This window comes from Borostomias antarcticus (genome assembly GCF_949987555.1).
Source record: "Borostomias antarcticus genome assembly, chromosome: 36".
Classification (NCBI taxonomy): Eukaryota; Metazoa; Chordata; class Actinopteri; order Stomiiformes; family Stomiidae; genus Borostomias; species Borostomias antarcticus.
In genome coordinates, this window is record NC_140269.1 from 2,412,177 (window position 1) to 2,433,140 (window position 20,964).

Sequence of the window (20,964 nt, forward strand, 5' to 3'; positions counted from 1 at the left end):
TCCACGAACAAGTTCACGTTTATGTGAAATGCAATGAAATGAAAACCGGCTTGCATATTATCCTGTTTTTGTCAAATAAATCCATTGGATACATTATTTTTTATCCAGGCATCTTAGTTTTAACAGGTTAATTATAGCTGAACATGTTTTGTTTGCTAGTAGATGGTATTCATTCAGTTCGCGATAACTTTATTGCAGCCAGGCTAAATTCCTCCAGGGAGCCAGTGACAGGCGAGTTGAAAAGCTTCACTCCCCGCCAGCAGGAGCTTTGGCCGCTGCTACCGCATCTCGGATAACCCGCTGAGTTCGTGGCTGCTATTTCACATTCGCCCTTGATCAATCCCAAAAGGAGCCGAACTAACGGTATGACAGGCTATTTATACCCTGGGTTCGCGGGTTTTCTGGCAAGGCACCGGTTTACTCCCATTGGTCGAGGTGCGTGCATAGTAAAAAAAAAAAATCAGTGCGCGTAGCTCGCTACGATTGGTCAAGCCACTAAGAGCGAAGCCTGTGGGGCGGAGCTCCACGATATAGAACTGCTTTAGCCACTGACCGCTACCATTATGGAAGCTGCTGATAGTTGTTGTGAGCTCATGAGCTAACTGGCTATCCCGCTCTTATTGTGCTAGATTAGCATTTGAAGCATTGGAACTGATGTGTCCAGGCGACAAGTCCTATCTTAATTTATCAGACATTATTTCATGTCATTTCCATTCCGTCCTACCAGTCCTGAACAGAAACAAGCCAGCCACGCACATAAGCCAGGCTTGACCTGGCCTGGTTAGTGATGTCCTGGTTTGCATTGTGTGTGCTACTGGCTGGTATTTTGGTTAATTTTGTTACCTCAGTTATGTTTGCCTCTTTGTTGTAATCAGTTGTAGCTGCACTAGTCTGTGTTTGATGTGTTTGTTGTAGTTAGTTGTCCCTGTACAGTGCACAGGAGTTTTATGTTTGTTGGTCACATGTGTTAAGTTAATGGTTAACAGTTAACTTGTAGTGTTATGAGTTATTTGCCCGGTGGAGGGGGGAACAGGCAAGCCACTCCGGCGTTTACATTCCCAACACGTAGGTGACTTCCTGTCAGAACATCAGGTTAGGAGCGTGTGTCCCCCCATGTATGTTTTATAGTCATGCTGGTCATCACTCAGCTGGCTATTAGATAGGGAAGTCTTTTTGTTTGGTCAGGCAGGTAGGTTTAGGTAGGGATCTTTGTTGATTTTGATTCGTGACACCGTTCTTAGTTCCGCCTGTTCCCTGTGGTCTATTATTATTTTTGTTAATAAATTCACCGTTTGTTATTCCTTATATTGGCCTCTTGCCCATTGTGTTCACTCCACACCTCCACCAGTACATCACGCCCTCTAGGGGGCGTAACAACGCGGTACAACAGACGGTTGTTGGTGCAGAAGTGTGGAGGGACCAGGGGACTCAGCTGACCGAGAGGCTTCCCATGATGCTCCTTCACACTGGGCCAGGCGTGTTTCAGCCTCTCTTCCTCTCTCTGAGCTGCGCTGAACCGGCCCGGCTGGCCTCCGTGTCCCTCCCGGGGGAAGGGGAGATGAGCTGCTGAAGGCCGTCTGCCTCATGGCGGCCGGGGGGAGGAGCCTCATGCATCGGCCAATGACCAGCCAGTCGAGCGCGCAGGGGCCCTCCTCCGTGGTGAGTCAACGGAGGGTTAGACGGTCTAGCTGGGTCACCTGGCGGCATACTGGTCCTCGTAGGTCGATATCCCAGGAGTGCCGTAGCTGGGCTCGGGCCTGAGGGTTCACCCCGTACTGGGCCAAGATGGCGGTCTCCAGGGTGTGGTAGTCCGCCGCTTCCTCTTCACCCAGGTCATGACGAGCCCTCTGTGCTTCTCCGGTGAGGACCGGGGCCAGGATGGTGGCCCACTCTCCCCGGGCCCAGTGCTCACGGCCCGCCGTCCTGTCCAGTAACTCCAGCCAGGCCTTCATATCGTCCTCCGGTCCTAGCCTGGGGAGCAGCTGGGTCGGGGGGGTTCTGGGTGGGAGAGCCGGACTCGGGCTTCTGCTTCCCGTGGCGAGCCGGTTGAGTCCATCCTGTAACTGCGCCTGGGCCTGCAGCAGGGGGGTCACAGCGTTCTCCAGAGCGCTCATCTCTGTCAGGGTTGTGCTGGACTCCTGCAGGACTCACGCTGCCCACCTCCTCCACCCCCTGTGGGACACCGAGGGGGAAAGCAGGGTGGAGTTCAGCACTGAGGTGGAGTCAGGGGGGGTGCAGGGTGGAGTTCAGCACTGAGGTGGAGTCAGGGGGGGTGCAGGGTGGAGTTCAGCACTGAGGTGGAGTCAGGGGGGCTGCAGGGTGGAGTTCAGCACTGAGGTGGAGTCAGGGGGGGTGCAGGGTGGAGTTCAGCACTGAGGTGGAGTCAGGGGGGGTGCAGGGTGGAGTTCAGCACTGAGGTGGAGTCAGGGGGGGTGCAGGGTGGAGTTCAGCACTGAGGTGGAGTCAGGGGGGGTGCAGGGTGGAGTTCAGCACTGAGGTGGAGTCAGGGAGCAGGTTAGCGCCGGGACGCGTTTATTTCCAAACTGAGATATCAAACAAAGGAAAAAACTCAAAACCAGGAATGTGGGACAGCCAAGGTTATGTTGTACTATTCACTCCCCTTATATGAACTCTGTAGAGAAGTCCTGTAACTTTTAAACTGGATCATGGCTCCATGGAAATGATGGCTCCATCTGAATGTTACTTTCAGTTTCCATTACCAACCTGTGTAACTCTGTCCACCATAGATACTACTGACGATCTACACTGATCTTAATTCCCATTGGCTCAGCCCCCGCAGAGAACAATTATTTGTTGACTTTAGAGACAAGTCTGCTCTTTTGCGACCAGCGGTTCTGAGAGCTGAGAACATCGCGAACTACAGTAATCAAGTAGCCTAGTCGATGTAGATGTTGTTTTAAGATATATCCAACGACCAAATTAAACATGAAGTTGATCATCTCGCTTCTTCTGGGAATTTCTGGAGCGTATGCTGGTCAGTAGCCTAAATTAAAGTTTTACTGATGGTCATTTTTATGTTACGGTATTTATTTTCACTTTAAATGTGAAAGTGAAATAGTTTAAGTACTGTAACTGTCACGTCAAATAAATTGTGATCGTTGTGAATGTGATCTTTTTGATCACAATCTGGGGCTGTTTTAGATGAATTGGCGGGTTCGGGTCGGATGATGACCTATAGAGCACGTTGCTGCGACGGTCCCGCAGCCGGATTGTGTCAGTAGGGTTCGCCTCTTCTGTGGACTTCCACCCTCTGCGCTATTCTCTCTGGAAAGATCCATGCCTTCAGACGACTCCACATAATGTGATCTCTATCTACTTGAATTTAAGGGCTTAGGCTACATCCATATAGTGCAATATATAACCAACCGAATTGGTCTTCGGGCCGCTGGCTGCCCTCCCGTGATCTGCTAGCTGGGTACTGGATAGGCTACTCTGCTATCTGAACTATTTATGTACTTGCACATGACTGTTGTTGTTGCTTTTTGGTACAAAAACAACTTGAGTAGCCAGACCAGATTTGTTGTCTTTTACACTTGTGTTTAAAGCTATGTTCACTAGCCTACAACATGGCTGTCCCAGTTCTGCCTGGTAACTAGTTACACCTTGGTAGGAAGAGACTCGCCTACAGAACCAATCAGAGGACAGCAGGAACTTTCTTTTTTAGAGGATTAGGTGATGGTTCAGTGATGGTTTTAACATTGTATAAGACATTCCTATCAGGAATGACCACATTAGAACCTGAGAGGTTTGGGACAGGCCTATGCTGCTAAAGTCTGATCTCTCACTAGACACACCCAGGACATGAACTCAGACAGAGGAACATTTGTTTCAGTGTGATGTTCAGGTTCATATTTCTGGTGGTTGAGCGTGAGGATATAAGCAGGGCTACACATCATTAGAGCTTGTGTGATGATAGCAGAAATATGATGGGATGCAAAGTGCAGGTGACCTGTTGAATGTATTCCTAGTTATAGCCAGTAGATGGCATCATTATACCAGACTCAGTATCCCTCATCATCATCATCATCATCATCATACTCTGATGGAAGGCCATGGTGCATTAGTACAGGTGGATGTTCAGATGATACTGTATGGTAACCCTGGTAACCCATAATGTCATTTTGGAATAAGCGCAGTGTTGCCTTCTGTAGCTACAGTGATACAGTAATCAGCTACAGTGGTACAGTAGGCTCTCTCTATGTAATCATCAGTGGAACAGTAGGCTCTCTCTATGTAATCATCAGTGGTACAGTAGGCTCTCTCTATGTAATCATCAGTGGTACAGTAGACTCTATCTATGTAATCATCAGTGGTACAGTAGGCTCTCTCTATGTAATCATCAGTGGTACAGTAGGCTCTCTATGTAATCATCAGTGGTACAGTAGCTCTCTCTATGTAATTATCAGTGGAACAGTAGACTCTATCTATGTAATCCTCAGTGGTACAGTAGGCTCTCTCTATGTAATCATCAGTGGTACAGTAGGCTCTCTATGGGTGGGGGCTTCATATCTCAGTGGACTTAAGGGTCTCTGACTGATGTTTTGACTGGTGGACTTTCAGGGGGCGGTCCTACTAGTGATGATGATGAATCTTCTTTCAGGGGGCGGTCCTACTAGTGATGATGATGAATCTTCTTTCAGGGGGCGGTCCTACTAGTGATGATGATGAATCTTCTTTCAGGGGGCGGTCCTACTAGTGATGATGATTAATCTTCTTTCTCTTCCCATCATTCCTGAATGGGGGACGTGGAAGAATTCCCTCCCTGTCTTAATGCAGGAAAACAAGGTGGTGTGAACCATCCAAGGAGACGGCTGTGGCTCAGGAGGTAGAGCGGGTCGTCCAATGATCGTAGGGTCGGCGGTTCAAATCCTGCCTCCTGTCCACATGTCAAAGTGTCCTTGGGCAAGACACTGAATCCCAAATTACTCCCAATGAGCAGGCTGGCACCTTGCATAGCAGCTGTGTGAATGAGAGGCCTTCATTGTAAAACGCTTTGGATAAAAGTGCTATATAAGTCCTGTCATTTCCCATTTCCCATCTCATGACCTGAGAGACAGACAGATACCAACCCTGCTGATCTTACTTCCTGGTTTAGGTGTCGGTACCAGTCCTTTGTTGACAGGAGCCACAGAGTTGCTGGTGAACAGACAGGCCAGCCAGCCAAGTGACTGAACCACGTGATTTCTCAGAAACAGCGTCAGGGGGGATGACAGACTGCTGCCTGTAGGTGGCACTGTGACCCAGCTCATCCCTCGTCTGGTTGGCAGAATCTGAGGGTGTTTCTTATTGTGCTGATTTTGATCAAGGAACTATCCAGCCGTGAGCGTTGAGCTGAGTTCACAGGTTTAATAACTGAACAATCTGGATATCCCTGCTGGACTCACATCCCACAATGCTCTCTGAGAGTTTGAGAGTTCCAGAACACGGCCCCTAAATCTGAATAGAAGAGGTGTAAATACTGGTGAGCATAGATGCTGGTTGGTTGGCCCTTTAGCCCATGCAGAAACATCTTCTGGTTTACATGTGAACCAGGGGCTTCAGTTGACTAGAGATGAAGTCCCATTATGACAGTGTGACTCATGAAGAGTAACAGACATGTATCAATGTTCTGTGTTCCTCTCAGCTGTGAGGAACGTCATGACAACTCCATGATGTGACAGAGTGTTGACGGCCATCTCAGGAGTGGTAGAGAAACTCAAAATGGAGGAGGACCAGGATGTGATGCTCACCTCATCATAGCTATCTCCACCCCTCTATGTGTGTGTGTGTGTGTGTGTGTTTGTGTGTGTGAGAGACAGAGAGAGAGAGAGAGTGTGTGTATGTGTTTGTGTGTATGTGAGAGAGAGAGAGAGAGTGTGTGTGTGTGTGTGTGTGTGCGTGTGTGTGTGTGTGTGTGTGTGTGCGCGTGTGTGTGTGTGTGTGTATGTGAGAGAGAGAGAGTGTGTGTATGTGTGTGTGTGTGTGTGTGTGCGTGTATGTGTGTGCGTGTGTGTGTATGTGTGTGTGTGTGTGTTTGTGTGTATGTGAGAGAGAGAGTGTGTGTGCGTGTGTGTGTGTGTGTGTGTGTGTGTGTATGTGTGTGTGTGTGTGTGTGTGTGTGTGTGTGTGAGCGCTTGTGCAGGTACGTTCCAATCCTCTGCAGCATCATGTGGTATTCCTGGTATGTTTTCTAGTTTGACGCCATATCAATGTCATACAAAGCCAGAGTCAGCATGGTTCAGTTTCTTCAACACAAGAATAAGCAACGTTTAGTTGAAGCTTCATATAATGTGACACTACTGGTCATGTTTCTTCCCAAACTGTCCCACTGCGTTTTGAACGTATCATTGTTCATCTTTTTAATGATCTGTAACGTCCAACACTACTACTTTTTATTTCTCTTTCATCCCAAACAAGCCAACAATTAGATCTCCTAAATCATTCTTCATGTCTTTAATCCTCTGTCATGCTCATCCCTTCTCACCACCCAGGAGTTCTGTCATTGAAGGACATGTCAATCAATCAATCAATCAAAGCTTTATTTGTGTAGCGCATTTCATACCCAGAGGCAACACAATGCGCTTTACAGAGAACAAGCGCACAAGTCACGCACACACACACACACACACACACACACACACACACACACACACACACACACACACACACACACTAGAGATGCGAATATTGCGGCCCGTGGGTGGGCCAATCAACATTGTGATTAATTTCGGGTGGATTGCGGGTGGATTTGTCAGTTATATTCGTATTTAATAACTACGATAATTATAGGCCTATATATTATATTATAACAACTGCGAGAAAGCGTGAGACCTGCCAGCAGCTCACTCAAATACCCTCGACCACTTCGTCAACCGAGATCCTGCGAAAGCGAGCCTATAATCTTTAAATTGTTTAAGTCAAGAAAATGTGCCTATATGAAAAGTGAATGAGCAGGAACGGCTGGACATCATTTAAATCTAAATATAGCCTAATAACTTCCTGTTTGGCGGGTTTGGTGCGGGTCTCTAAATTTTAGAAGATAATGACGTCGGGTGGGTGGCGGGTGGATGATTGATGAGAGCACGCGGAGTCGGGTGCTCAAACTCCATCCACGCATCTCTAATACACACACACACACACACACACACACACACACACACTCACACACACTCACACACACACACACACACACAGTCTCAGAATACTTAAATGGGAAAAACATTCTTCTCTCATTGATCACAGTAGGTCTGAGTCCTCAACAAAATGTTATTGATGTTATTGGTGATGAATTTGAACACAGCTGATAGCAGTTAATAATGTGAGTCATTTATCCCTGAAACACATAGTCTGTTCTTTCATGATAATGATACTAAAAGCTCTCAGCTCAGCAGAGTGAAGCTGTTTGGGACGCTGCTTAGACACCTGATCTCACTGGAACACAACGGGTTCAGACACATCCAATTGGTCATATTGGGTTGTTGTGAGCTAATTTAGTCAGAACTAGTCTTTCTTTTAGTTTACCAGGTCCAAACTACAGATGCATCCTTAAAAAATTAGAATATTGTGAAAAAGTTCATTAATTTCTGTAATTTACAAAACTTCATTTATTCTAGATCCATTACACAAAGTGAAATATTTAAAGCATTTTTTGTTTTAATCTTTATGATTGTACAGTATGTTCAGTATGTTCATTTATACACTCAATACTTGGTGGGGGCTCCTTTTGCACAAATTACTGCATCAACGTGGAGCAAAATGGAGGCAATCAGCCTTGAAATATTTCACTACATGTGTAATGAATCTATAATATATGAAAGTTTCACTTTTTGAATTAAATTATGGAAAATAATGAACTTTCCACAATATTCTAATTTTCTGAGATGCACCTGTAGTGAATTCAACCAAAGTCAGTTTAACTGTAATTACTCTGAGCTACTGTCAGTTTGGATAGGAAACCTCTGCTGCTTAGATTTCACTGACGCTCTGCAGTTCAAAATCCCATTGGCTTAAAGGAGTAGAATCAAAATCCCATTGGCTTAAAGCAGCGCGGAGTCTAGTCTCTGAACCTTCTGATCTCTCTCCTCATTAACGTCGAGACGCTATTGAATCCAGACGCAGAGAGACTTGTCTGTCCCATTGAATACATTTCCCCTCAGATGTGTTCTTCCTTCAACCAACTTCACTATGAAGTTGATCATCTGTCTTCTTCTGGGAATCCATGCAGCACATGTTGGTCAGTAGAACCTTTTGAGTAAAATTACAGATGACGGGCATTTTAGAATTCATCGTTTTTCTTTGTTATTTGTTATTTCACTTAGAGAAACACTTTTACGTACAGTATATCTTCATGTGTTGAATGGATAGGTATGTTTTTAATATGTTTACTGTACCATTTGGAACCTTTAGTCCAGCTGTTGCAGCTACTATAATGTACTTTCAAATTCCATGGACTTTGAAATAACCCTCTATTTGTGTAATATTATGCCATATTTTCTTGAATCTGGTTGAATAGTTGACTTCACTTCCAATATTTATTGTGAGCCCACAATGACCACTAGAGGGCACTTCAAATGATGAGAGCCAGTTATGATTGGATCCCAGGAGTCTCAGGCAGCTGTGTAGCAGTGTTATGAAGGCATGGTGCTACTAAACACAACATTATCCCATTTTAGTAAAGAAGTGTTGTGTCCATCACAACATTGACAGGCTGACTCAGTGAACCCTTACTTTTATTGATCCTTTATGTGTGTGTGTGTGTGTGTGTGGGCATATGTGTTTGTGTGCATGTGTGTGTACAGTATGTGTGTGTGTGCGTGCGCATGCGTATTTAAAAGCGCTATATAATTGAAGTCAATGGTGGACTGGCCATCGGGACGCTCAGGACTGATCCCAATGGGCCGGTCCTCATCAAGTGGTGTGGGCCGGCCTGGTTGCTGTGAGTGAAATATTCAGAGGGGATATTGCCGGCGCTAACTGGCCCAGCCTGCTGTAAATGGCTGTAAATGCCCCCCCCCCCCCCCCCCTCAACAAATCACACGAGCATCCAGAAGAGTTAATGACCAGGCCATCGATCCATCAATGGCTGACATGTCACTAACTACCCGCCACCCTCAGCCAAGCCTCAGTACTTTATTAAAGGTTAAATAGAATACTAATAAAAAGTACAGGGTTCTAACTATAACACATTAGTCTTGGTAGTTGTTGATGTTGACCTGATAATCTCTTGTTAGGTTGACACACAGACAGACAATTCAAGTTGTCATTTCTTGATGGGCTGACACCGCTGTGTTTAGGCAGCAATGTTTATCTATTCCATGTTACACAAATATGATTCTATATACTGTAGTGTCCCCTGTCTCAAACATATGATTATTCAATATAAGAGCAAAAGAGAGAAATGTCTGTCAGCTAGCTAATCATGGCTTCTCTGCGTGACCTCTGGACATCCAAGTCCTCATCCACCCCTGAAGGACATGTCCTGTGTGTTTGGTTTCATAGTGAAACAGTAACTCAGCAGCAGAGTGAAGCTGTTTGGGACGCTGCTGTGTTCAGACACCTGATCTCACTGTGACAGAGAGAGCTGATGGGGAACATAGACTCAAACCCCGACTCTCAATTTAAATACACTATGAATGCTACATCTGCACACTATTGATTTGGTCTTTGATTTCACACAAAAATGAAGATATTAATATTACTCTTTTCTCAATAAATTGACTTAATATAAGAGTTCATGTGATTGAATAAAGGTCTGTCTAGTCCCATATCATGAGCTCATGTATGTAGACCAAACACCTTGTCTGTGTCCAGAAAGTGAGTGAGTTGGCTGAACTTGAATGTAATGTTATTTCATACGTATCTTTGGCTGAATAGTAGCAGACTAGAGGTGAATGTGGATAGTGGAAATGACTGGCATTTAAACATATCTTATTTTTACAGGTCTATTAAGCCTACTTGATTTGAATGACCATAGGCTACTTTATATCAGTTGTCTTTTAGAGATGTAGAATTCCTCCTCCAGTTGAACTGTTTGGACGTTCAGTTTTGAAAGCTAACCTCTGTTGCTTTGATTAGCCTAGTTTTGAGTGATGTCCCAGGACGTACCAACCATGATCACATCTCTACTGTCTCAAAGGGGTTCCTGAAGTGTTTAGCATGTTCATATTGTGGAGCCCTGTCTGATAGTAGCCTACATGTGGGCTGTGCTCACTGTCAGTTGTTTAGTGGGTTCTGTGTAACGGGTCTGACCCGGGGGTCCAAAGAGAGTCTCAGAGCAGGACTCCTTGATCCCGAGGGAGGATCTGTTCACAGGGAGAGGGGAGGGGAAGTGTGGGAGAGTGGATGGAGCGCTTGTAGTCCTGGAGGTGGGAGGGAGGGAGAGATAGAGAGTGGGAGAAAGAGAGAGGGAGAGAGAGAGGGGGAGGGAGAGAGGGAGGGAGAGATAGAGAGAGGGAGAGAGAGAGATATAGAGAGAGAGGGAGAGAGAGAGTGAGAGAGAGAGTAAGAAATAGAGAGAGAGAGAGAGATAGATAGAGAGAGGGGGGAGAGAGAGGGGAGAGAGGGAGGGTGAGAGTGTGAGAGAGAGAGGGAGAGGGAGGGAGATAGATAGATAGAGAGAGGGAGAGAAAGTGAGAGGGAGAGAGAGAAAGGGAGAGAAACAAAGAGAGAGACAGAGAGAGAGACAGAGAAAGAGACAGAGAAAGAGAGAGACAGAACCAGAGAGAGAGAGAGGCAGACAGAAAGACAACGAAAGACAAAGAGAGAGAGAGACAGAGAGAGGGACAGAGAGAGAGAGGGGAGAGAGAGAGAGAGAGAGAGAGAGAGAGAGGGAGAGAGATAGATAGAAAGGGGAGAGAGAGATATAGACGGAGGGAGAGAGTGTGTGTGAGAGAGAGAAAGAAATAGAGAGAGAGAGATAGAGAGAGAGATGGAGGGAGAGAGAGAGGGGGAGAGAGGGACAGAGAAAGAGGGAGAGAGAGATAGAGAGAGAGATGGAGGGAGAGAGAGAGGGGGAGAGAGGGACAGAGAGAGAGAGAAGTGGAGGTGGAGGTCTGGTCAGAGGTGGAGGTGGAGGTGGAGGGTTGGTTAGAGGTGGAGGTCTGGTCAGAGGTGGAGGTCTGGTCAGAGGTGGAGGTCTGGTCAGAGGTGGAGGTCTGGTCAGAGGTGGAGGTCTGGTCAGAGGTGGAGGGTTGGTCAGGTGTTGGGGAGGCAGACTGGGACGTGCTCAGTGCCCCCCTCAACACACTGTGTACTATAGCTACTCTCTTTAATCACATCTCAGTTTACAGCTCAAGATGATGTGTTTGAAGGTTTTCTCTCTCTGTCTTCATGCTGCTTCTGCAGGTTGGTTGTGTGTTTGAGAATAAATGGGTTGAGGTTTTTAAAATGGTATCTTAACTCAACATACACCCATATGTGTAGTTGTGGGCTGAGCTGCTTTTTTCATTTTGTTGCATAAAAGTTGAATTTAAAGTAAAGTAATTTATTCATTACACCACAAACTAGGATTTGTAGTCAGTACATTTGAGTCAATTGTAATTCTGTGCTTATAGCAGGTTAATAATGCCTGTCCTTTTCTAACAGTGACAGCATTGGCATTCATAGTCAAGCCAGAAATACCATCAGTGGCGCTATTTCTCATCAAATAATGCCAAGATATCTTTCTGAAACAAATAGATTTTAAACACACAAACTGCATTCAACAGACCTGCCTGGACATCATGTAGGGTTTAGCCAACAATGATCTCAGCATCTGCATGTGTTCCCCTTGTCTTCCTCCAGTGACACACTCCCTCAAGTACTTCACCACCGCCTCCTCTGAAGTTCCCAACTTCCCAGAGTTTGTGTCTGTGGGGATGGTGGATGATATTCAGATGTTCTACTACGACAGCAACAACCAGAGAGCCGTGCCCAAACAGGACTGGATGAACAAGGCAGCTGAAGACGACCCTCAGTACTGGGAGGTGCAAACTGGTATATGTTTGGGTGGCCAGCAGATATTCAAGAACAACCTTGAAGTTGCGAAGCAGCGTTTCAACCAGAGTGGAGGTAAGCACCAGCCCTTTCAGATCAGGTTGGGTCTTTTATCTGCAGTCATGTTCAGCTTTAACAAGGTTGATTTCACGGTGGGGTTAGAAAGAGCATCACTTGTGCCTCAGAACCAAGAACATCAGAGACGTCCTGAAGCTCCACCCAGCTCCTCATCAGAGCCTTCATCTGCTAACTTCAGCATCACAACGTTACACAGAGCAGGACCTACAACCTGCTGCTGCTTAAATGAGGATATGTTAGTGGGTCAGGGTGGGAGTGAGTGTGTGTGTGTGTGTGTGTGTGTGTGTGTGTGTGTGTGTGTGTGTGTGTGTGTGTGTGTGTGTGTGTGTGTGTGTGTGTGTGTGTGTGTGTGTGTGTGTGTGTAGAACACGTCACTGTTGTATTTCCTAACTCACCAGCACCTCAACCAGGACCTCACCTGACTCCAACTGAGATAAAGTTCCCATAACTAACACACATGACCATCCACACACTCTCACACACACACACACACACACACACACACACACACACACACACACACACACACACACACACACACACACACACACACACACACACACACACACAGATCCCACAGACACAGTAGTTAGAGAGCTGTGATCCAGTCTAGAGGGTTGTCTGGGTGACGGCCTCTGATGTTGACAGACCTGAAACACACACATGCACACACACACACATATACACACACACACACACACACACACACACACACACACAGTGAGCCAGTGCAGGTGAGAGTGTAGCTCCACACGGTGTCTCTGCTGTTGTAACTGACTGAACAGAGGCTCCTCCCTCACCTCTAGTCTACTCTGTGACATCATCACCTGTAGCTGATGTGTTGAGCTCTGAAGAGCCTACTGGCAGCAGAGGGTTACCCAGGTGGGGGCTTCCCATTGGTTGTGGATGAGGTGAGCTCCACCCCCCTTCCCTCTAACAGAGCTTTGAGCGTCTGTTAAGACGCTATATGAATCCATCAACAGTGTTTTATTCACTAACACACCTACCTAACACACACGGTCTCACTCAACACACACGCGTCATAGTAACACTCTACTGAACACCGTGGCTACCTCCAGCCCTGTACATGTCACCATGGCAACATCACCCGGTGTAGATACACCCTCTCTCTGGGTCTCCATGGTAACACTGCTGGTCTTGTCTCTAGTTGTCTGTCAGTCTGTGTGTGTGTGTGTGTGTGTGTGTGTGTGTGTGTGTGTGTTGCGAAGGTGTGACATCACACAGTAGAGAGAGAGAGAGAGAGAGAGAGAGAATGTGTATGTGTGTGTGTGTGTGTGTGTGTGTGTGTGTGTGTGTGTTGCGAAGGTGTGACATCACACAGTAGAGAGAGAGAGAGAGAGAGAGAATGTGTATGTGTGTGTGTGTGTGTATGCAATCCTATGAAGAGATTCCACCTCTCTCTCTCTCTTTCCCTCTCTCTCTCTCTCTCTCTCTCTTTCCCTCTCTCTCTCTCTCTCTCTCTCTCTCTCTTTCCCTCTCTCTCTCTCTCTCTCTCTCTCTCTCTCAGGTGTGCACATATTCCAGATGATGACTGGTTGTGAGTGGGATGAGGAGACTGGAGAAACAGAGGGGTATCATCAGTTTGGTTATGATGGAGAAGACTTCCTCATCTTTGACCTGAAGAACCTGGTATGGGTCGCTCCAACACCCCAGGCCTTCATCTCCAAACTGAGGTTGGACCAGGACAGAATTCAGCTTGAGTACTATAAACACTACCTCACCCAGACCTGCATTGAGTGGCTGAAGAAGTATGTGGAGTACGGGAAGAGCACTCTGAAGAGGACAGGTACAGAATCACATGACCTCAGACTAATAACATGACACACTAATAACATGACACACTAATAACATGACACGCTGATAACATGATACGCTGATAACATGACACACTGATAACATGACACACTGATAACATGACACACTAATAACATGACACGCTGATAACATGACACTGATAACATGACACACTGATAACATGACACACTAATAACATGATACACTGATAACATGACACACTAATAACATGATACACTGATAACATGGCACACTAATAACATGACACACTAATAACATGACACACTAATAGCATGACACTAATTGTTGGCTCTGAACCTGGACCAGGGACCTGTGTAGTGAGAACCCCCAGAGAGACAGACAGACAGACAGACAGACAGACAGACAGACAGACAGACAGGCAGACAGACAGACACAGACAGACAGACAGACAGACAGACAGACAGACAGACAGACAGGCAGACAGACAGACAGACAGACAGACAGACAGAAGGGCAGTTTGGTCGTTTATTGAAATCTAAAATAATAATTAGGGGGAGAAAGGGGCGGGGCAAACTCCTAAAGGGGAATGTGTGGATGCGTGTGCGTTATCAGAAATGGGATGTGGAGACCAGAGGGGTGCGTGGGGGCAGTGTGGGGGCAGTGTGGGGGCAGTGTGGGGGCAGTGTCGGGGCAGTGTGGGTTCAGTATGGGGATCAGAGACTGGTGTGTGAATGTGTGTGTGAGGACCTGAGGGAGGAGGAGCAGCTGGGTGGTCTGGGGGGGCAGGGAGGAGGAGGAGGAGGAGCAGCTGGGTGGTCTGGGGGGGCAGGGAGGAGGAGGAGGAGGAGGAGCAGCTGGGTGGTCTGGGGTGGCAGGGAGGAGGAGGAGGCGGCCTGGTGACGGAGTGGGGAGATGGAGAGGAGGTGGCGCCCTGAGGAGGGGGCGGGGCTGGTCCAGGCTGGTCCAGGCTGGTGGAACGTGGAAACGGCGAGGGAAGTCCAGGGGAACGGGGAGCGGAGTGCGGGAGCGTGGCGTGGCGGCGTGGGAGCCAGAGAAGAGGAGGACTCTGAGCTGGAGAGGCGTGGGGACACTGGTGGAACCTTTCAGAGGGACAGGGAGGACACACCGGCCAATTAGACCACGGAAAACAAACACTCACGCCACGAAATATCTGACTAGCTTAGCAATCCCTGGGCGAGAGCAAGGTCTTAGATCGTACCACTAGGAAGGGCCAGGAGCCTCTCAGCCCCGAGCCAAGGCTCCAGCGTCCTCTAGTAGAGGCTCCGCTAACGGCCAACAGGTGTGTTGAGGTGTTGATTGATTGCTGCTGCTGCCGAGCGGAGCCAGCCTCTCCGGAGGAGGGCGGAGTCAGCGTCCCCAGAGCCAGCCTCTCTTCTATGACCTGACCCAGAGTGGACCTGACCCAGAGCAGACCTGACCCAGAGAGAACCTGACCCAGAGAGAACCTGACCCAGAGAGAACCTGACCCAGAGAGAACCTGACCCAGAGAGGACCTGACCCAGAGCAGACCTGACCCAGAGAGGACCTGACCCAGAGAGAACCTGACCCAGAGAGGACCTGACCCAGAGAGAACCTGACCCAGAGAGAACCTGACCCAGAGAGGACCTGACCCAGAGAGGACCTGACCCAGAGAGAACCTGACCCAGAGAGGACCTGACCCAGAGAGAACCTGACCCAGAGAGGACCTGACCCAGAGAGAACCTGACCCAGAGAGGACCTGACCCAGAGAGGACCTGACCCAGAGCCACTCGACTCCCGGACCGGACCCCAAGTCCGAGCCGGGCCCACAACACTAATAACAGGACACACTAATAATATGACACACTAATAACATGACACTAATTACGTGACACACTAATAACATAACACACCAATAACATGACACCAATAACATGACACATGACTCCACTGACACAACAAAGCTGATGTGACATTCAGAATTTTGTCACAAAACATTTTTTATATATTTTCTCTCCCTCTCTCTCCCTCCCTCTTTCTCTCCCTCTCTCTCTCTCTTTCTGTCCCTCTCTCCCTCCTTTTCTCTGTCCCTCTCTCCCTCTCTCCCCCCTTCTCTCTCCCTCTCCCACTCTCCTCCCTGTCTCTCTCCTTCTCTCCCTCTCTTTCTCCATCTCGTTCTCTCTCTCCATCTCTCTCTCCCACTCTCTATCTCTCTCTCTCTCTCTCCATCTCTCCATCTCTCTCTCCCTCTCTCCTCCCTTCTCTCCGCCTCTCTCTCCCTCTCTCCTCCCTGTCTCTCTCCTTCTCTCCCTCTCTCTGTCCCTCTCTCCATCTCTCTCTCCCTCTCTCTCCCTCTCTCTCTCTCCCTGTCTCTCCTTCTCTCCCTCTCTCTCTCCATCTCTCTCTCTCTCCATCTCTCTCTGTCTCCCTCTCTCTCTCCATCTCTCTCTCAATCTCTCTCTCTATTTCTCTGTCCCTCTCTCCATCTCTCTCTCTCTCTCCACCCTTCTCTCTTCCTCTCTCTCTCCCTGTCTCTCCTTCTCTCCCTCTCTCTCTCCATCTCTCTCTCTCTCTCTCTCTCTATCTCTCTCTCTCTCTCTCTCTCCATCTCTCTCTCTCTCTCCCTGTCTCTCCTTCTCTCTCTCCATCTCTCTCTCTCTCTCTCCCTCTCTCTCCATCTCTCTCTCTCTCTCTCTCCCTCTCTCTCTCCATCTCTCTCTCTCTCTCTCTCTCTCTCTCCAGTCCCTCCCTTTGTGTCTCTCCTCCAGAAGAGCCCCTTCTCTCCAGTGACCTGCCATGCTACAGGCTTCTACCCCAGAGGAGTCATGGTGTTCTGGAGGAGAGATGGAGAGGAGGTGTTCGAGGACGTGGACTATAGAGAGGTTCTCCCCAACCAGGACGGAACCTTCCAGACCAGTGTTCGCCTGACAGTGAAGCCTGAGGACGTGGACAGCGGGAGGTGGGAGTGTGTGGTTCAGGTCTCAGGGATCCAGGAGGACTTTGTCACCAAGCTGGAGCGCTCTGTGGTGAAGACCAACTGGCCTGACCCAGGTAACCCAGGTAAGACTGACAGGAGGAAAGACCCAGGAAAGAGAGAATGACCATAGAATGAGAGAATCACAATAGGATGTCCTCTTTAAACACAGATTATAGTATACATTCATAGTATTATTATTATTATTATTGTTATTATTATTAGTAGTAGTAGTAGTAGGAGTAGTAGTAGTAGTAGTAGTAGTATTAGTAGTATTACTTATATTATTATTATTATTATTATTGTTATTATTATTATTATTATTATTATTATTATTATTACATATCCTCTGGTCCTTGTTTATCAGTGTTCCATCCTGCTTATCTTTCAGAGGAGACCACATTCCCACACACATACACTCAAGACGTTCCACATACTATAGAACCATTTGGCGCCATGACAGAACCCTCCCAAAAGGGTTCTACCTGACATGACAGGGTTCTGCTACAAGTGCCAGCATTGTTCTGTGTGGAAGTGTTTTAGTCTGCGGTGTCTTTTCCCAGAGTGACCATCTGGTCTCCTACTGAAGTGACCAGAGAAGAGAGTGAGAGTTGATGATGAAACTGTAACATCAGCAGCATGGGAGACTCCCAGCTACAGGCTGAATGTTCTGTGTTGGTTGTTACAGGTTCCTCTGGCCTCATCATTGGAGGGGTGGTGGTTCTTCTCCTGGTCATGGGCATCATCTCTGGAGTGGTCATTTGGAGGAAGAAGACTGCCAAGAAAGGTGAGAGAGGAGAAGCAGCTCTGGATATCTGACCCTGATGCTCTGAGCACCACTGTGCATTTCCAGTATTGATAGTGGATTACTATGTGCACTCAGTAGTGGAGATGATCAATGTTTTACTAATCATATGTATCACTTTAATAATGCTGAGTCATCTGTGTTTCAGGCTTCACTTCAGCTAACAGTGAGTATTGTGATGAAAATATGACTCATACATACACTACACATATACATGTTCACATACAGTATATCTGTGTTCACATGTTATTCTCCTACATGTCCATCTCACCACACTAGCCTGTGAGGCTGTACTGTCCTTCCTGTTGTTCAACATGTGTCATGTGTGTTTTGGTATCCATGGTGTCTGACTGTATCCATCTCAGTCAGCTGTTCCTCGTCAGCTCAGTTTAACTGGTCTGGTTGTTCCTCAGTTTAACTGGTCTGGTTGTTCCTCAGTTTAACTGGTCTGGTTGTTCCTCAGTTTAACTGGTCTGGTTGGTCCTCAGTTTAACTGGTCTGGTTGTTCCTCAGTTTAACTGGTCTGGTTGATCCTCAGTTTAACTGGTCTGGTTGATCCTCAGTTTAACTGGTCTGGTTGTTCCTCAGTTTAACTGGTCTGGTTGTTCCTCCGTTTAACTGGTCTGGTTGGTCCTCAGTTTAACTGGTCTGGTTGTTCCTCAGTTTAACTGGTCTGGTTGGTCCTCAGTTTAACTGGTTTGGTTGTTCCTCAGTTTAACTGGTCTGGTTGATCCTCAGTTTAACTGGTCTGGTTGTTTCTGTTTAACTGGTCTGGTTGTTCCTCAGTTTAACTGGTCTGGTTGTTCCTCAGTTTAACTGGTCTGGTTGGTCCTCAGTTTAACTGGTCTGGTTGTTCCTCAGTTTAACTGGTCTGGTTGATCCTCAGTTTAACTGGTCTGGTTGATCCTCAGTTTAACTGGTCTGGTTGGTCCTCAGTTTAACTGGTCTGGTTGGTCCTCAGTTTAACTGGTCTGGTTGGTCCTCAGTTTAACTGGTCTGGTTGTTCCTCAGTTTAACTGGTCTGGTTGATCCTCAGTTTAACTGGTCTGGTTGTTCCTCAGTTTAACTGGTCTGGTTGGTCCTCAGTTTAACTGGTCTGGTTGATCCTCAGTTTAACTGGTCTGGTTGTTCCTCAGTTTAACTGGTCTGGTTGTTCCTCAGTTTAACTGGTCTGGTTGTTTCTCCATGCAGCTTCTGATGTCGGATCTCACTCCTCCAATAACATCACACGTACGTACACACACACACACACACACACACACACACACACAGACACACACACACACACACACACACACACACACACACACACACACACACACACACACAGTGACATATTCAGTATAGTAAACAGCATAGTGAACTGTATGACCTGCTAGTTGTCCTAATTTGTCCTAAATGTAAAATCACCATCAACATGAGTTCAGTGTTTACACTGTTGTTATTTACCTAGTTGTTCTGTGTGTGTGTGTGTGTGTGTGTGTGTGTGTGTGTGTGTGTGTGTGTGTGTCCTCACAGAAGAGCAGCAGAAACTAGGGGAGGAAATTGAGACAAGTCAACTTACTCAACAATCAGATTAATATGCAGCGCAGCACGAAGACAAATTTACCCAAAACAGCTGATGATGATGTCAATAGACGACTAATAAAACCGCTGTGTCTCTGATGATGTCAATAGATGACTAATGAATCAGTTGTGTCTCTGATGATGTCAATAGATGACTAATAAAACAGCTGTGTCTCTGATGATGTCAATAGATGACTAATAAAACAGTTGTGTCTCTGATGATGTCCAATAGATCATTAATGAGGCCTGCATGACTGTCATAATTTGATAGAAATTACATTTTAGTCTGAAGTCAGGATGTATAGTTTGCGCAAGTAACGCAAGCAAATGTGAGACTTCTTTCTTTCAAATATATAGAAAAATACATTTATTTTCCTGGCTCATCAAGTATGTTTTCTCTCTGTTTCTGCACTGCTTCCTGCTCTCATACTGTAAATATGATCATAAGTAGGGCGTGTCTTCTCAGATGAGGTCACCTGACTCTGTCCTATCAGGAGCGGGTTGATGGGTTTGTCCGTCCAGATGAACACATTCCTCTGTGTTGATCCGTCTCTCAACACTGACAGAAGAATCCTACAGTTTGACCATAGAGATTACGTTGATACTGTCTATCTGGGCTTGGATAAATACTCAGTTCTGATTGATTACAGAAGCATGTATTCATTCTGGAGAACCACTCTCCCTCCAAGCTGGGGTTAGGGTTGGGCTGACCCCCCCTCTCTGGTGCCTGTCTGCTCCTCAGAGGACCCTGATGCTCTGCTACATCTCTGTAAAGCTCAGTGATGCTCTGCTACATCTCTGTAAAGCTCAGTGATGCTCTGCTACATCTCTGTAAAGCTCAGTGATGCTCTGCTACATCTCTGTAAAGCTCAGTGATGCTCTGCTACATCTCTGTAAAGCCGTTACCCGTCACAAACTACCGTCACTATTCACCTGTTTAGTAACTTTAACATGTTGGGAGAGGTTGTCTTTTATGTGCTTGTGGGCTCTCTCGCTTTTTATTTTTATTATTATGTGTTGTGAAATGATCTTACGTGAAATGATCGTGTGTGTGAATACTTTCATTTCTCAAAATAATCAAATCAGAGTAATCAAAAGATTTGATTCTCTGTTCTATTAGAAATAGATTGCCTATTTTCCCCCGTCTACAACATCCTGTTAAAGGTTTATTCTGTTATTCTGTATTCTCTTAGAAATAAAATGGGTTTGATAAGTCAACTTGAGTGTTTATTTTGTGTTTCTTATTGTGTTGATAAGGAGCTCGGGGAGTTTCAGCCAGTTAACAGACTGTTGGGCTCTCCCACCTCCCAAAGGATGAATGAAGGACTCCTCCACTTCCCAAACTCCAGGGGAACCCCTGACTACAGAGAGGACAAGAGTTCTGTCTTTACTTCACAGCCCAGACAAGGATCTAGAGCAGTGGAGGAGACAGGATAGACAGACAGTAATATTGGTATAGGATATACAGGATAGACAGTAATATTGGTATAGGATATACAGGATAGACAGTAATATTGGTATAGGATATACAGGATAGACAGTAATATTGCTCAGGGTAGACTGTGGTATTCTACTGTTGGTCAGGTAGACAGTGGTATTCTACTGTTGGTCAGGTAGACTGTGGTATTCTACTGTTGGTCAGGTAGACAGTGGTATTCTACTGTTGGTCAGGTAGACAGTGGTATTCTACTGTTGGTCAGGTAGACAGAGGTATTCTACTGTTGGTCAGGTAGACTGTGGTATTCTACTGTTGGTCAGGTAGACTGTTGAAGAATCTAGGGAGAAATGTCTC

General features: G+C 46.6%; 1 protein-coding gene across 2 annotated transcripts; it reads left to right on the forward strand.

Moving 5' to 3' along the window:
- The first annotated feature begins 2,853 nt into the window (after positions 1–2,853).
- LOC311328022 (major histocompatibility complex class I-related gene protein-like) lies at positions 2,854–20,312 on the forward strand. 2 transcript variants are annotated; one of them, XM_084461137.1, is made up of 8 exons: positions 2,854–2,995; positions 11,782–12,048; positions 13,580–13,858; positions 16,570–16,887; positions 17,490–17,588; positions 17,755–17,772; positions 18,798–18,836; positions 19,125–20,312. In XM_084461137.1, the coding sequence occupies exons 1-8, from the start codon at positions 2,947–2,949 to the stop codon at positions 19,184–19,186; spliced, it is 1,131 nt and encodes a 376-aa protein (XP_084317263.1). In that variant the 5' UTR covers positions 2,854–2,946; the 3' UTR covers positions 19,187–20,312. The 2 variants fall into 2 exon arrangements, with proteins under 2 accessions (XP_084317263.1, XP_084317264.1); XM_084461138.1 differs by having other exon boundaries at positions 16,570–16,878.
- The last annotated feature ends 652 nt before the right edge of the window (positions 20,313–20,964 follow it).